The sequence below is a fragment of the Festucalex cinctus genome, chromosome 19, assembly GCF_051991245.1.
Source record: "Festucalex cinctus isolate MCC-2025b chromosome 19, RoL_Fcin_1.0, whole genome shotgun sequence".
Lineage (NCBI taxonomy): Eukaryota > Metazoa > Chordata > Actinopteri > Syngnathiformes > Syngnathidae > Festucalex > Festucalex cinctus.
In genome coordinates, this window is record NC_135429.1 from 15,427,168 (window position 1) to 15,445,729 (window position 18,562).

At 38.1% G+C, this 18,562-nt stretch overlaps 1 protein-coding gene across 3 annotated transcripts in view; it reads right to left on the minus strand.

Moving 5' to 3' along the window:
• Positions 1–3,499: 3,499 nt before the first annotated feature.
• The window catches only part of med30 (mediator complex subunit 30), a 36,896-nt gene continuing 21,833 nt past the window's right edge, over positions 3,500–18,562 (minus strand). For 2 of the 3 annotated variants that reach the window (XM_077507816.1, XM_077507818.1), the window contains exon 5: positions 3,500–4,198. In XM_077507816.1, the coding sequence (XP_077363942.1) occupies positions 4,103–4,198 (96 nt within the window). In that variant the 3' untranslated portion in view covers positions 3,500–4,102. The remainder of the gene's footprint in view (positions 4,199–18,562) is intronic. The other variant, XM_077507817.1, reaches the window with a different exon arrangement.

An 18,562-nucleotide genomic window follows, 5' to 3' on the forward strand; every position in this document is an offset into this window, starting at 1 on the left:
CTTCCGCTTACCCGCAGGACTTAAATCGGGAAATATGTCCTGATCGACTCTCCAATCAATGGGTCAGTAATTCCCCTTTTCCCTCACCGGCTCTAAGGCGTCAATGTGAGGGGACGAGAATTAGTTAAGCCGATATATCGAGGTGGACTCACCTAGGTTTGTTCACTGTCTTCTTATCATGAGGCCAATCCGTTTTCATCCACCTACTACTCCTGAATGAGCAACCACACGAACCCAGGAATAATAAACTGAACACCTCACTTACTTGGCAGCTCCACTTCTCTTAGTTGTTTGCATTTGTTATTGACCTAGTCATTTAATAATCCTTGTTAGGATCATACGGACTTGTTTCATATAAAGCAGGAGTATTTGACTTTATTAATACAAATGGAAAACATTCATCAAATGTTATTAAAATACAATTACCTCTTTTCCAAACGTCCGTTGCTGTTGTCCGTCTCGAAGGAAAATAATGAGGTCTTATAAAATGACCTGGACTTAGTAAAAAGTCCCAAAAATAATAAAACAAAACCGAAAGAAACAAATAAAATAATTAAAGCAAAAATTGTCTTTCAATATTTTATTACAATGATAACAGGAATAAAAACAATTTTTAAATTCTTTAATGCGCGTTCGCCAAACACAAGGCGCAATTATAAATTTCAAAAATCAAGAATACAATAAAAATTAAAATTAATAAAAATAAAAATTAAAATAGAAAAAGGGAAATCAAACATAACTATTTAAACCTTTAAATAAAGCCTTCTAAGATTGATCACTTCTTCAAAGAGCTCAAGACCTAATTTTAAGATAAGACGTTTTTGGCTAAAAATAAATTGAAGATATGGAAGTGTGTTAAAATGGCTCCGTCCCTACACGCGATTAACCGTTCATAACTTCCTCTTAAACATCTTATTCAATAAAGCATTGTACATTACCCAATTTGGAGAGAAAAGTCCCGTTCGCAGCTAACAGCCAAAGGTCCTCCGTAAAAAACCTAAGTCCTATCACTCTGCTGTACGCTTTCTCTAACAACACACTCCTCACGGGTTGATCGCTTCACGACAAAGAGCTGAAAGCTCGGAGCCCCGATCGCTGTCAGGGGCAATCTTTTATAACCTTGGTTGCGTCACAGCATCTCCTTGGTAACGGTGGTCTTCCGCCGGTCGTTCCAGTCACTTGTAGTCCCTTTGCATATCAATGCGCTGAGACGAGTTAGGGCATGTTGGGACGTGTTAGGGCATATCCACAGTCACATACAGTTGAGTGAGAGACAAGCACATAACATTGGAGCTCATTCTTTACACAAGCGCACACAGGAAACTGGTTACTAAGCTACGCACACCACAGAGCTTAGTCAGTTCCTGTTTAAACAAAAACACATTTCAGCTTACGTGGGGCTATACACTCATTTACACGTGGGGCAATACACTCATCCTACGCGGGGCACTACGCCATCTTACGTTGCCATATGCCATCTTACTGGGGGCAACATGCTATACGTGGGGCAAGACGCCATCTTACGTGGCCATATGCCATCTTACGCTGCCAAAGTCTCGGCTGTAATTCAATATGGAGCCAAAAAAGTCCCTATTACAATTCTAACGGTCCTGGCTCTTATTCGATATTTACAATCATCAAATCAATGACAATATGTGATAATATTCTTAACCAAACTATGCAAGCATGAATAATATGTATATACATAGCATGTTAAATCCCAAAACCTCTCAGGGAATCTCAACAGGTTGATTCTTTTTCATTTGTTACACATCTTGTATGGCAATGCTGAGAGAAAACATCTTTTCATACAGGCAATCATGACACTCAATGCAGTTACAGCAATCTTATCAGCGATAATAAACAGTATCGCATGTAATTAAAAGGAAATAAAAGACAGCAAAGTTTCACAGTGGCTTCAATGTGCTGTAAGCATTGATCCATAATTCAGGTTAACAATTGTCGAGTAAAAATTGTATATTGTGTGTGCTATTACTCAATTCAGGATACCTTTGTTTATTTATTTAACCGTGGGGCTTTATCACTACAACGTGGGGCCACCTACTCTCTTTAACTTGTGGCTTGATAAGGTTCAAAATGTGGGGCTAGGATGAGGATCTTATCAAAACGTGGGGCTTACTTAAAGCTAACGTGGGGCTTAAGGCCAACCTGGGCCTCGCTAGGGATGACCTATACTTGCTAAGCAGGCGGCTCCGGTTGCTTAGGTTTGGCGGCATCTGGTGGTTACCTTGGGGTACTACACCCAGAGGCCAAAACATGATCATATCTGCCCTATAGACACCAATTCCTTGATCTTATGGACACCAATTGATCTCTAATTTTAGAATTGAGTTCAGTCCATAATTTGTCATCTAAAAGTACATGATATGGTGCTCCATCTGACCCACTCGACTCCACTCAATTCGACACAACTAACGAGGTTACCCTGCAAACAGACAGTGGCGGCGGAATAAATAAATAAATAACCGTGTCCGTCATCATCCCAGACACAAGATTGTTCACCTCTCTGAGCTTTTTTTTTTTTTTTTTTTTTTTTTTTTTAATTTAAAGAAGAAATTATATTTCTGGACTTTTATTTGTAAAATTTTGAAAAGAAAAACTGCAGTAGGGAAAAGCTGAACAGTTTAAGGTGAAATGGTCAAAGAGTAATTTTTTTAAAAGTCGATTATGATGTTAAAAATCTCCATTCGTGTACCTGGTTGAAGGTTTTTAGCCATATCGTTTGTGTATTACAAATAAATGAGTCCTACTTGTTTCCGTTTACAGCATCGGGAGCACAAACGTGTTCCTCCTCTAACCTCCGTCTCAACTGCGTGAGCACACATTTGTACCATAATTACAGTCCCTCCGTGCAAGCAATGCCCCCCGGAACATAATAAATCATAATAAATAAGGTTTATTAATCCCGCTCACAGTGAGGCTGTTTTTGTTTTTGTTTTGTTTGGTTTGCTTCAAAATTGCATCTCTCCTCCTTAGTTGGTTATAGTAATAGATAATCGTCACTTTATTGAACACAAGTGATATTGTCGTGTAAGACATGAGAACGCGTCATTAGAGTGCGGATGACTAATTATCCGTTTCATGATGGCTGCAAATGGAGTCTACTGTCAAGCATCCCTTTGTCTTTTCTATGTATCACAATATGCTGCAATCTCCAAGACTGCAGTGAGCGAGTGAATTCCTGCCCAGCTGTAATGTAATTTACATAAATAAGCATTGCATACGAATCGACTAGTATATTAACTAGTAAGTGCATTAACTGCAAGTTTAGTGCATGAAGTTCCGCCGCAATGAGTTAAAATACTGTCGCTGCACTTTCCAATATTAAAATTAATAAATAAAAATACTTCAGGTTATTGTCCATCTGCACTGTGAAGTGCCCAATAAGAGAACTATTATACCATTCCATACAACTTATTTAAAAATATGCACTGAATGATCTTGTAGTATCCTACTCATCACTCAATAACACCATGTATTAATTTGATATTTTTAATTTGTTAAAGTGTTCAAGTTTACATACATTGACAATTTAAGTTTTAAAAACAACAAAATGTCAGGCAGAAATTAACTTCTTATTTCAGTATTTAAGTTGATTAAATCTGAAAAATTTATGACAGCAATTAAATAAATTTTATGTTTCTATATTAACTCTATGACGCTACAAATAGATTAAAAAAAAAAAAAACTGCAGTTGAATTGAATTCATAATGCTGATAGAAATGTTGAATATCGAGGTAGACAGATGTCCCGAAATATCACCACCGACATACATACACATATACATATATATATATATATATACATATATATATATATATATATATATATATATATACATATACATATATATATATATATACATACATATATTATTTTTTTTGTTTTGTTTTGTTTTTTTGTTTTCCAAACTCACCGCTCGGTGGTGTGACACCATGTCATCTTCATCTTTACACTTTTCCTCCTCAAGAAATCAAGTCCTCGCTTTGTCATCAAAGTGCCACTTCAGCAAATCTGCAGTATCTTCATGGGTCCAAGTACTCCCTTCCCTCCTCAGGGTGTAATGTGGGTGCGTCATGGTTCAGCTTCTCACGGCCAGCATGGAGTTAATTTCCCAGATGAGGTTGCGGAGTTGATCCATGATCTGCTTCAGCTGCTGGTTCTTCTGCTTCAGCTTCTGTCGCAAAACAAATACAATTGCAAGTCATTTGGATGATTATTTTTTTAATTATTATTATTGGGCTAATTGGAAAACAAAATGCCAACCAGCAAGATTATGGCAGGTATGGTAATTAATACCATACCATTTTCTTTTTTCTTGAATGACATGGTGAACTTGATCAAAGATGCATTTGTGCAATTGACATGAATGAATTGGATTCTGAGCTCAGAAGTTTCTGTGTTGATCCTCCCACATTCCAAAAACATGGAGGCTGAACGGTTGCTCGTCTGTATGTGCCATGTGACGACGGACTGCCGGCCAGGCCAGATGGCTGCGATAGAACAGGATTAAGCAGTATAGGACACTGGCGAATGGAAGAGCAAAATAATAATAATAATAATAATAATAATAATAATGCACAGTCCAAAAAAGCCCACAGCATGACCTAGTGCAAGGAGACTGCAGCCTAATTTTTTATTTATTTTATTTTTTTTTACATATTCTTTAAACTAATCATGGATTTAGATTAAAAAAAAAAAAAAAAAAGTTCAATTAAATAGTCAAAAAATGTCAGGGTTTAAATGTTCAAGTTGTCAGAAAAAGAGAGACGAAAATTTGATTTATTTTTTTTTAACAATGACCTAAAACATTACCATTAAATGTCCAAAATGAAGATTAAAAGCAGAAAATGACTTTGGAATTGCAAAAAAGTAAAAAAAAAATAAAAAATGTTAAAATTAAAAAAATAAATAAATACATAAGGCTGAAAAGAAAGCATTCAAAAAGTAACTATAAAATGTCTATAAAAAAAACAAAGAGAAAAAAACCTGAAAACTACCATAAAATGTCCACAAAATTGCCAAAAATGTGACAAAATTGATCGTAAGAAAAAAATGCAGAAAGAAAACGCCATAAAAAATAGCAATAAAATGTCCGAAAAAGGAAGAAGAGTAGCAGGAAATTACCATATGTTCAAAAAATTATGTCTACGTTTTGGATGCTGCTTTCATATATTTCTATTGTGGTGCAACTCTAATTAGCTCTCGGCTATTCAGTGCATTAAACTAACAATAACACACTGTTACCTTGGTTACCTTCATCACAATGTTAAAATGTTTTGCGGCTCCATACAGATCTTTTATTTTTTTATTTTTTTTATTTAAGTTGGTTCATTGGCAGGAAAAGTTGCTGACCCCTGACCTAGTGTGCATGACCTTGAGCTAAGCCACCAACTCATTTTAGTGAAGAATCTTGATGACTATGTCCCCATTTGTTCAAATCAATATGTCCTAAAAAGGATTCCTTTATATGAGCATTATGAAATAAAACTGGATTTTAGCTCATTTCTATTTCTCAGCCACTTTAATTGTACATAAAAAGAAATCAATCGTAAGACAAATTATTATACCCAATACAACAGGGAAAAGAAGCGGCCCTAAAATTGAGCCTTGTGGAACGCCAAAAGCCAGTTGAGTGTTAATCTGAATTAGCAAAGGCTTAGTGTACCAAACATAGCATCTTGCTTCGGATTTGACTGTATCTTGCAGTGAAATCTCTTCCAATGAAATCCATCTCCGTCTTTCGGCAACACTCCTTTAGCCGTGACTAATTACGGGCCCTTTTGCACCACAGATAACACCTAGAGCCATCGATTTCGCACAGCTCTCTTATATTAACTGTTCAGCTGATTGTCCTCAAAGATAAGCCTGAGTGGAACATTTGGAGGCCTTCCAGTTTCTCTCGCTCACGCTCGCTCCAAAGGGCTCTCACTGCTTCTTACGAACGCTCTTGCCAGATCTTCCCTTTGCTATCTCCCTCTTTGACTTTCACTTTTATTCTGAGAGTGAGCAATGCGTGTGTATTAAACATGATATGCCTCATTAGCCTGATGAGCAGCTCTTGAAATAACTTGGCCATTTACGCTGCATTAATGAGATAGTATCCAAATCCTTTGTAATTGCAGGTAATAGAGCACTGTATTTTTTTTTTGGTTCCTTTTTCTCCTTGACACTTTTAAAGGAACAGATCGGTGCACTCGTCATGACAATTTCAAGCGTAACCAGGTGAATTTGGCTTCAGAGGCAACACATTTGCCTCACATTAATCCTGCGCCACATAAACATCAAGCCAAGCGTTTGCAATAAAGCTAGATATGAAATTTCCACAGTTGGAAATCCTCGTTATAGGAAGCTTGCTGACATTAGGGCTGCAAGATATTGGAAAAACATGCGATATGCGAAATACTTGCTGAAGATAGCGATATCGATATTATTGCGATATTTAACATTTACCTAAAGAAATTAAATTTTTATTACCTAATGAAAGAAAAATATTTTTCATTGGGCAAAATAAGCAACTTCATGCAATCTTAGTTAATTAATTGTAATTATGTCTTGATAATTTTCAACTATTGAATGGCGATGCACATTTTAGTTAGCATCTGACTGGTCAAATTCATATAAAAAGCATAAAATTCCATATAAAACTTATTGCGTGCCTTTGAGATATGCATATTGCAAGGGCCAATATCGCAATATCGATATTTTTTCGATATATTGTGCAACCCTAGCTGATATGCAAATAACTCACAAAAAAATTCTTGTGTAACTTCAGGTAAATAATATTCCATTTATAACCTCTGAAGTACCAGGAAGTACGTATGAATGATGTAGATGGAACAGATGATTGCGACCTTGACTTTGTGTCGGTCGGAATGGCGAGACCGTCAAACACAAAACGCATCCTGCAGGTGCACTCTCACGTTTCTTGTCTCTCAAAAGCCGACCGCACAATTCTGTTTTGATGTCTACTCGACGACTATTCAACAAAGAAGGAAGAGCCGTCGTCCTAAAGACCGCCTGAGGAGTGGTGTCCGAATGGCCTTAGATCAGCTGAATGTGTGGATAAAAGAACCATGGACGCATACCATATTGGGCAAAAGTCTTTGGTTGGTTGGTTTTAGCAAAACTAAGGTGACAATATATAATATATGGTTTTCCACAATAAGTACCAAGCAGTGGAAGTGGCATAAAATTCAGGGCCCGGTTGTTCAATTCTCAGTTATTTTAACCACTGTTTAACCCGTAACCGCCGGTTAAATTCGTAACCCGCCGTTAACTAACCGGCCACTAAATATGCGTTGTTCAAAACATGGTTAGTCACGCCGTTTGTTAACGGCACCGTCAAAGTGTCGTTTACGTCACTGGTTAGCACCGATATATCCCACAATTCCTCTTTTTGTTTACTTCCGGGTCGGCGAAAGCAATGGATACTATCCAAATGACCCCTGGCACTCGCCGAAAAAAAAAAAAAAAAGAAGAAGAAGTTTTCTGCTGACGTAGAAAACGTTAATCAGTCAATTGTTTAAGTAATTTAGGAGTTTTTGTGACATTTATTTTTAATTCAACTTTATGTTTTCTTTCTGTCCATTTTTAGAACTTGTCTTAAAAACATTTCTCTTTTGACTCAGCATGAGACTTGGAATTTTGTTATTGCTAAGAGGTAACGTGTGCTTAACTCTTCAGCAGATTAATCACCAACGTCAAAGTCAAGCCCTCGATAGACTCTCTTTCGTGCGCTCAGTGGACATCAATAAGGCAGTATTAGCCACATAACACGTAGTTAACCACACGGTTAAAAAGTTAGCGGCGGTCCTTAGGTGTGTTAACTTTAACAGAAAGTTAACAGCCGGTTAAAGTTAACAGAGTTTTGAACAACAAGATGACAGTACCGTTAAAGTTAACGGTCGGTTAAATCTACTTCACCAATGGTTAAATGGTTAACTGAGTTTTGAACAACCGGGCCCTGGTGGTTAAAAAGTTCCATTGAGGTCAACCCAAACCACCCGGCAAAAATAAATTCATCAATTCATCTTCACAAACTGGTCCAGATTTCAAACCGACGAATGGATAACGATGACAAATAAGGATTGAGGCTTGCCAGTTTGCTGACAAATGCGTACTAACATTATGACCGAGTTAAAAGAATGTTTATCCTCCACCAAAAGGGATTTGGAGTGTTCACTTTCTGTGGCGCATTGCATTATTAAATGTTTCAGTGCATTATGGATAGTGGGGCAAGCGCAAGATGAATACTTGTAATATCAGATCATATGCCTCAGTGGGCACAGAATTGAGAGAAATCATTTCTCTAACGCTCATAGAGCCACTTTTGGTTATTGTTTGAAATGTGCTCCAAACAAACAACCAGACTGGTATCGAAGAAGTATAGGTCTAGGACGATAGTCAAGCTATGAGAAAAAGGGTCACTGCATGTATGTGTAGGAATAATTGTAAATAATAAGTTATCATACATTTGCTGCAATGAAGAATGTGTTGCTCTGTTCCCACTCAAATTCACATACCCTGAAGATGACTCAAAAACCTGAAGAACCACAACCTCTAACGCAGCAGAATGGTTCGAGCCAGTCTGCTGAGGTCGCCTGTTTTCTGTTGAGAAATCGTTGCAAAACCAAATAATTGATTGGAAATGATTGGAAAACCAAATAAATAGAGGGTGAGTAGAGGAATTTTCAGAGAGTGCAGGAGTGAATTGTATCAGTCAGTTCGTCTCCTCTCTCCTTGCGAGCCCTGAACTGAGTGTCTTATCTCCTTTTTGTGTCGTGTATAACTCATTTACTCCAATAACGTATAAATACGTTTTTTTTATGTTCTAAGTGTCCCAAAGACGTATTTATACGTTTTTTTGTTGTTTTTTTATGCTAGAGCATACAGAAGGCTTTGATGCAGCCTCTCAACTGGAAAGAACGGTTGCAGAAATTGTAGTTATTGCACAAACGGCCAGCAGGTGGCAGCAGAGCAAAGGAGATCAACCAGGGCCATGTAGAAAAAAAGCTCAATTACTTACAATTTTGAATAGATTTGTGAAAACTGATGAAACTTAGCTCTCTTCTAATGCTAATTGCTGCAAAATGGAAACAGATAGAAACATACTTTTTTTTCCTGATGAAAGAAGAGACTTTAATCTTTCTTTTGGTAGGTTCCATGCTTTTATAGCAATTGAACACATATTCTGTGGGCCTTGCAAAGTCAGTCAAAATCCAGTAAAACAGCCGGGAGCGAACGGGACTGCTTCTGTGAAAATGGCTGGGAGTGAATGAGTTAATAGATGTCAAACAGGTAACCCTGACAGTATGTTAGTTCAGTTCAAAGGTACAAGTGAAGATTTGATTTCTTGGAACATTTTAGTGACAATACATTTGAACTTGTCAGCCGTAAAACGTTTATATAGCCGGTGGCGGTGTGCATGTTAGCTATGATTTAATCCAACTTCATCATTGTCCTAAGCTGATAAAGTAAAAAAAAAAAACAAAAAAAAAAAACGTTTTGCTACTAGAGGAGCTGACAGTTAGTTTGAATGATCCTCTCGTCTTCGACTATTGTCTGATCTACTTCATCATGCTGCCTCCTGCCTGAGTCGAAATCAGATCAAAGATTCCGATATCAGTAGGAGGGTGACAAACAAAACGAGCAACAAAGCCGAGTGTTTCAATTCAGCTCCACTGGCCACTCCAGATTCCTTAATCAATGCATTTCTGTGGCAAGGCAGATTCTGTGTAAGACATTCCTTATCTGAACTACATTCACTGAAGTGCTTTTTTAGCCTTTTGAAGGCTGCTTTCAATTAAAAAGTCTATTTCTGTTGACTACTCCATTGCTTGAAGTCATTCTTCAATGGGTGCATCAATCTAGTAATTGGTTAACACTTGGGATTTGTCAAATCTTCACGCTTATCAAGCTTTATAATTGCCATCGCTCCATTAATTATGGTTGCATTATCGTCACATTAAAGCCGATTGGGGAGGGCTTGTTGATCCGTTACACAGTAAAGAAAAATACAAGCTAATCTTGTAATGATATTACAAGATGAATACAAATCATTTATCAGCATTTAACGTAAAACCAAAAACAAGATCACAAAAGCTTTCTGTGAATATTAAGAACCCCACGGTTGCTTTTTTGAGGAGCAGATTTGAGATAGCGGCGGCGGCGGCTTGGAAACGAATGAGATTCAAATATGTGCTCACGCTTGATGACAAGCATGCTAAGGGAGCGTGTGGGGAGTGGGGGGGGGGGGGTGCAACGTAGCAAGTGGAGCATAAATGTGCTTTCACTCAGGATTCCTCTGCTAATCCGCCCTGTCGCTGGCAACTCAAATCGCAGCTTTGACTCTGTGGATGTGGCTGGGAATTACAAGTGTAAGTGTCTGTGAGTGAGGAGAGGGGATTAGATGAGAGGAGAGGAGCGCAGTGGATACAAGTACACTTTCAGGTTCCAGTTTTGCCAGTCAGAATTACACATGGCAATACCAAATTAAACATTTAAGTGCTACATGTTTGTTTGTTTGTTTTTAAATTGGAAACTAGCAATCCCTCAGACATCAACATTGACGAAAAAGTACATTTATTATTAATAATGGTTACCGGTACCTTATAATTATGCCACTATTGATCCAAGAAACCTTGACAGTTACTTGTTAGACAAGTTATATGGTATTGGTTTATGTAAATATGCTATATTTTGTAAATAAGAAAATAGTGTGCTTCTTTGAAAGACTAAGTTAAATTAGTTAAATCTAGCGGTGTTCATCAAGGCTCTATTTCGGGTCCACTTCTTTTTACGATTTTATTAATGGCTGTATTTTTTTCCCCAGACTGCTCTGTTCAACTATATGCTGATAATGATACTATTATATATAACTCAAAGTCCTCTTCTTTACAAATTCAAGAATCATTCCAGCATGACTAATATTTTTCAGACATGGTTTTTTGAAAACAGTTTGCTACTTTTTAACTAACCACAAAACATGTATAATGCTTTTTGGTCCAACATTCTGACTTAAATTCTTTGCTTTTGGCATATGACTGTGGTAGACTTATTCAGAAAGTTAATAAATGTGAATATTTGAATGTTTGGATTGATTCAATACCACACTTGAATATGTTTTAAAGATCGTTGTTGGTGTTTTGTTTCATTATGCATCGTTTTAAATTTAATGTCGGGGGGGGGGGGGGGACCTGCTAATTCAATTTATTCTGCCCACTTCTGGCTATGCTGATATTATTGATCAGACTGCATAAAAAACTGCTCAACAATAGAAAAATGAAGAGAGTAGTGGAAAAATGGGCATCATTGAGAAAATAGACAGAAATATGTTGCAAACTATACTCATGGCCCCAACCCTTATGGATTTTATATTGTGAATATGTGCGATATATCATATAATTTTCACAGTAGTATCTATATAATGTAGCTTCGCTGCTAACAACAAACAGTATGACACAGCTGCCAAGCAATCACCCGTGTGTCACTTTGATCTGCTGCTTGTTACCTTGTAGCTCATTTCTGATCACGGCCATAACACAATCTAGAACAGGGGTGGCGAGATCCGGTCCTCGAGGGCCGCAGTCCTGCAGGTTTTGGATATTTCCCTTCTTCAACACAGCTAATTCATGATCAGCTCATCAGCAAGCTCTGAAGCCTGATAACGAGCCTGTTAATTGGAATCAGCTGCACTTCGAGTAGGGAAATCTATAAAACCTGCAGAACTCCGGCCCTCGAGGACCGCAGTTTGCCACCCCTGATCTAGAACATAAATGACTACCAAGAACTGAAAGAACATGACGGATTTTACACGAAATCAGCCCGAAGAAACACGATATATAATCTACCCAGTTTGTTGCAGGGTCTCCATCACACTGATGATAATGTGACAGGTCAGGTAACAAAAACGCAGCAGCCAATCAGGCATGCTCTGCTGCACAAAATCAAGACGCAGTAGATGGTCTTAAGGTATTGATGCAGCGCATTGATTCTCTAGCTCTCGAATAGTGAACAGGGAGACAAGCTTATCTTTGCACTAATTGACCTGTAAAAATATACTGTAGATGAAACAGGTCATATTGCGACACAGTCCACTGCACATTTGATATCATTTCAGGTCTGGATCAGGGCGGAGTGTCAATTAGGGATGTCACGATAAGGGCAATATCGTGATATTGTGATATTAAAACTGCCACAATATCGTCATCGTCATGTTCACAATATTTAAAAGGCACACATCTGTTAAAAAAAAGTCAGGTTGATTTCCATTTGTGCAGTTCAAGCACCCTCTAGTGGCTAGTTTATTAGTGCAATTTAATTTTCATTAGGGATGCTTTGGCCTTCTATGTTTAAAATCTATGCTAATTGTCAGCTGAAGGGGAACCTAATTTTTTTGTGAAGCGATCAATGTGTGCTTGCATTAGCAAGTAAGTGCCTCAATATTGTTATTAGGTTATTAGCAATTGTAGGTGGTTTATATGCATTGCTGTTATGTACAAAAGCACAATATTGTGCTTTTTTTTTTAGTATGAGCTCTCTTTTTTTTTTTTAGAATATTGTGATTATTTCTAAATACCGCCAACGCCCCCCACAATATCGTGATAATTATCGTATCGTGACCTTCATATCGTGATATCGTATCGTGATGTTTGGATGTTACATCCCTAGTATTTGTACGATCTGAATCAGTTAATAGCAGTTGGTTGGATTTTTTTTTTTTCCTTTTTCAAAAAACGGCAAATTTTCCCAAATTGCACATGCACTAAAATACTCTACAAATCGTGAAACTTGAGGAAAGTCAAACTTGTGGAAGTATGTAAGCTGCTTACTGCTCGATGCCTGCCTTGGGAACAGTGACCCTAAGTAGGTTTTGCGTCGAACCATCTGATAGTATCCCCAGAGGGACTCGAGCGAGGCCAAACTGACTCAATTTGCCACCAGTTTAGGGAAAAAAAAAAAAAAAAAAAAACTTAATTGACTTTATAAACTTTATGGCTTTCCTCAAAGGGAGGGTTTAAGTGCCAGTGTGTGTTTGGATTGAGATTTCCTCGGGGAATAAAGTCTTTTTATAAAGGATTGCGAAGGCAGATAAAAGCCTCCTCTTCCAGAGGTGGCAGAAATACAATAGGTGTGTTGTCATCCTCGCATACACCGACCGCCGGGGTGCTCACAATATGTGCTCTGCACTGAGGTGGAACCGCTGCAGTGTCAGCTGACTGGGGCAGAACACATTTGATCAATTTAGCCTTTTGCTATCTGGGAGTCGGCACACCCTCGGTCTCCTCTAAGCACTTGACTGCCTGCCAAGTACACCCATTGATTGGGGTTTACCTTTTTGATTTGCTTCTCAATGCTAATAATTGAGGGGCAAGAAGGTTGGGTTATCCTTGCTTTAAACCCAATGATGGGTGGCCAAGCGTTGGCGGTAAGCCGGAGCAGAATTCCGCAACAGAGCAAAATATAGCAATGTTTAACTGGGTAGCCATTTTTTACTCACAAGCTCAGCTATCTCGGGGCAGACAGGTCGTCCAACTTCATCGCTCTCAAATGTCTGTCAGGAGCTCATATCATTTAAGCCCCAGCTGAGAACCTCTGCCACAGCCTAAATAAACATGGCCCTTCAAGGAATTTTAAAGGGCATTGGAGGGTTTGCAGCACACATCGGGAAAATCTTGATTACATTTCCACAATGATTAAAAGGGATTTTCCCACGTTGTTGCCATGCTTATTAAAGATAATCCGAAGACATCCACACACGTCACAATTGAGACCTGCTTTTACCGAGTCTAATACCGAGTCTAGTTTTTGACAGCAAAACAACCATTTCCTGGATCATACCGAAACATATAAGATGTAAGGGGTACAAGTGTCTATAAAAAAAATAATAATAATCAAAATAAGAACAAATGTTAAGCAAAGGTGTGTTTCTGTAAGGGGTGTTAATTTGTGGAATCATTTTGGTAATGACTTGAAAAGATTCAAGTCAATTGTTGAGTTTAAAAAAAAATGTTCAAAAGTAAAGTTCAAGAGTATTATTTAAATTAGACATGAACTAGTACAATTGCAGAAATGAAATTAAATGTTATTTTTGATTCCATTATGAGGGTAATGAAAATTGTATATGTGAGTATGATGATGTATTATTACAGTGTACATCTAAGAAATTCATGTACATACAATTGTAGTATGTTAAAATGAAACTATACAGTTTCTTTTATTGTAATGTTAATTTACTATTGAAATAAGATAAAAAGAATAAGGGCTAGGATTAGATAAGTTTTTAACTTCTTCCTACTCCCTTTGGACATGTAAACCATTTCTAATGATTGTTATGATTTTTTTTCTTTCTTTCTTTCAATTTTTATTTTGCCATTTGTTAATATTTATATGTTACGGTTACATGTTCAATAAAATTCAACATTTTATTTTCATGCATCCTCCCATTCAGAAAAGTTGTTTAGATGGGAGGATAACAAAAACCACTTAAATGTGAGCAAGTCATCTCCGAAACACAAACGGTGTATAAAAGAGCAGCCAAAACGACATTTATGTATTATTTATTTAAAAAGAGTCTTGCGAAAACGAGCCGAAAGTTAAAAAAAAAAAAAAAGCCCCTTGTGTGCTGAGACTCCCAGTGGACGTCTGATGACATGAGAACGGCCTCAAGTTGTGAATCTTTTCAAAGTAAATTAAAAACATCTTTCTTTTACTGAACCCTTTTATGTGAACTTGTGTGTCTGATGCTTACGCAAGCCTGCGCTGGATCTTTCTATAAAGGGTAGAGTCATGCTTTTGGATATCAAAGCACATACTTTTTTTTTTTTTTTTTTTTTTAAGTTGTGATTCAACAGTGATTCACTAGTCCTGAAAATTGTGAAAAATAAAACCTGAGCAAAACACTATTTTCCATGTCAGCAAACAAACACACTGACAAAATACTTACTGTACAAGGCAGTGTTAAGACAAAACATGAATAATTGGGTTTTCCCTTGACACGGGATGAAATGAAAATTTCTCTGACTCCTCCTTGCGAGAGCTTTGTTGGCTACACTGCCCTTCTGACCTTGGCTAAAAAAAAACTTGGCACACACAGCCTTCTAATGGGCCATGTGAGGTTGCTAATAAGACCCTTGCTGTGAATTACTAATTCAGAGAATGCAGACCAATGCAATATAGCAATATTTGGGTTTTAAAAATGTTGACTGCATGTGAACGTGCTCAGTGTGGATGGATCACTTTTCAATTTGAAATTGCAAGCAATCCCCCCCCCCCCCCCACCCCGTTCTTTTAATTTCTCATTTAAATAGAGAGAACAGACATGGTAATTAACAGGGTATTAAAGAAAGCGAGTGAGTATGGAAGGGAGGGAGAAGAGGGTGAGAGTGCATGAGAAGAGCAGCCGAGTGAGAGATAGCGAAGAGAAGACGGCGGCGAAAGTGAGGAGCTGTGGAGAATTAATAACATGCCAGATCTCTCCAAGGCCTCCTTAATGGGCTGTGACAGGAATTTATTCACACTTAGGCTGGTATCAAATCAAACGCAAGGCAAGTGGCAGTGGCAGGCTTCAGCTCGGGGGAGGTGTTGGGAGGGTGGGTCGAAAGCTCAGTAGAGGAATGATGGGGGCCATGTCTTCTAGGTCCAGCCTGACAACCCCCCTTTAGGATAAAAGCTCATCTCCAAGGCATCAGGGAGACGTAATGCATGCAAAGGAAGTACGGCAAGGACAAATGATGAGTGACGCGCCGACGACAAGAGCGCCTGTCCCAGGACCCAGATGGAATGATTATCAAGAGTCGCAATGAATGAATCATTCGGCAAAAAGTACCCTCGCTCGGTCCATCAGTCAGACAGAAGGTTGCTTTCCACATATTTGAAACAGACAGCAGGCAGAAAAAAAGCTGCACCAGACGCAAAGTTCCAGCTACATGAGCAGCAAGTTAATCGCCGTTTCCTGTCCTAATTGGCATGTGACCAGTAATGCAGGCGATTCATTAAGGATCTAATTTGTGGCCACATGGGTGTGACTGCATTTTTTTTTTTTCATAACACTGCATATGACTAAGGACCTAGAATTGATATGCACAATCACATTCTAGCACACCAGGGGTCTGAAGCACACAGATTGAGCAATCGCAACCCATTAGGCGCCAATGAATTATGGCTAATGCTTCTGAAATATTTATGCAAACATTATTGAGTTTCTTCCGCACTCTGAAACTTCATATATAAACAGCAAGTCCCTTAATGGATGGGAGAGAATGTGCATTATAAAGTCTGGCACACAATCTCAAAAAGGGAGTTCACACAAAACGGAATACTTTTAAGCACACTTAACGTTAAATACATATTGTCACATGTATTCTGCTCCTTACGATGGGATATTAGGGCCACGTATAAATATATATATATATTGTTTTTAGGTGGGGGTAATATTCCAAGAAAAAAAAAAAACTCACAAATTTGCTACTTTATAAACTGGCAAATTTGCAAGAGAAAAAAAAAAAAACTCGTAAATTTATGCGAAATAAGCTAGCAAATTTGTGACTTTATAAAGTGGCAGATTTACGAGAAAAGAAAAAAAAAAAACTCAAACTTGCAAGAAATACACGTAGCGCAGCTATGGTCTGGACAAGGTGCTGGTTTTTGTCCACCAGGCGCTAACGTAAAGATTCATTGGTGGGTAATGGAACAGGCTTTATGGATTTCTTCTTACTTTAAACTTTACTCGTCATACACGACAGCTAGAGTGACAACACTTCCTGAGTCCCTGTCAGCTGAATAACACTAACCAATCAGAAGCTAGCATACTTTAGGTCAGCGAATGACAGAGAGCAGCAGATACGACACATCGATTTAGCTACTTGTACAAAAAAAAAAAAAAAAAAAAAAAAAAAAACAAGTATGAATGTGTAAAAAATAATTCTGGAAACATAAATATACAGGTAAATATAAATTTTAACAAATTAGTTTAAATGTTTGCTCCTCAGAGTGTGGACTTTCGCAAAGGCGTCTTCGTTGTTGGTAGTACCTAACACTTCAAAGTGCAAATGCTTAATATGGTTGCAATCCCTAACATGGTTAATGCTTAATCTCTGCTAAAGCAATTACAATCTCATTACTTGAAAATCCGACCAAAAAATATTGGCACAAACATCCGAATAGTATGCGAGGTGTATTTTTCGCAATTTTTTTTTTCTGTGTATATTACCCCACACCCCTAAAAAAATATAGATTTATACGTGACCCTAATATTCCGTAGTATATTCTGCTCCCCAGTAAAGACACTTGTGGCGAATGATAGGTTTAGCCCCACATTACCTCCTCCCCACCATCAACCTTCCTTCCAGATCGCATAACCATCCGTCAGCCCGACTCGGACAAACAGCAATTACCCCAATCGACAGATAACGAGAGCAAGACTATCACTCACAGCCAGGATGCCCCATAAAGCATCCAGACATTATCAAGAAGGCCTCATTTATCTGCCGCTTCTCTATCACCCCAATCCCAACCCTCTCTTTTTACGTCTTACCTGTCCAACGCAATCATTGAGGTGAGGGGCTGGAGGGTATGTCTTCAGAGTTCATCTGACTGAGGCATGTTGGGCAACGGGTTCAAGGCTCTCGATGTGGGAGTGTGAGTGGAAGTGACAGCTAATACAGGGGCTTGAAGTGCATCTCCTTTAAAATGCAGCGAGATGAGTCTTCAGAGACAACAGTAGAAAGAGGGTGTCAACTACTGAAGGATGAGGTGATCCAAATGTAGTCTGGATTGAACTTCAGACAGTCGATGTCAAAATGAACGGATTGTTTGGTTACTTATAGAAAGATGAAAAGGAGCCCAATAATTTAGAAATGCTGGGTTGTTTTCCTAACTTATACACTGGCTAGTTATAGATTTTGAGCAGATTGGGTTGGGTTAAATACTCTGGCCCATCAGATTTATGTTAAAAATTGGATTTGGATGGGTTAAAGATCTTAAGGTGGTTGCCATTTTTGGCCGTGTACCACGTTGGAAGAAAATTTAAGGTAACATTCTTACAAAACGTTACTGGTGTTACTGATGGCTCAGTGGGTAACACTACTGACCTTGGACACAGGGATTGGGGATCTAATCCCAGTCAAGGTGGACAGCCCAACATACCGACACCGATTATTAGTACTCAAGGAGGCCGATTAACAATATTTCAAGCCGATATTCATTTGCAGTAAAAAAGAAAATGCAAATTTTTCACAAATAAAACATGCAAGGCGTTCCCAGTGTCAGCATCATCTTTTTAAAAGTAAAGTACAAATTTATAAACACAAATGAAAAGTTACCTATATCTCACTTAGCGGCAAATACATGTGAAGCTAATGGGTTTTCCTCAGGGTTCGTAAAAGGGTTCAAAAGTTCTTCAAACAGTCAAAAATTGCCTGAACATGCTCAAAATTTCTTTTTGTCAATTAAAAAATAGCCCAGCATTGACTCTGTCTCTTTTACACTCAAATGCTACAAACTGATTGGATGCCAGTCAAGCTGCAAAAGCAATGGAAGA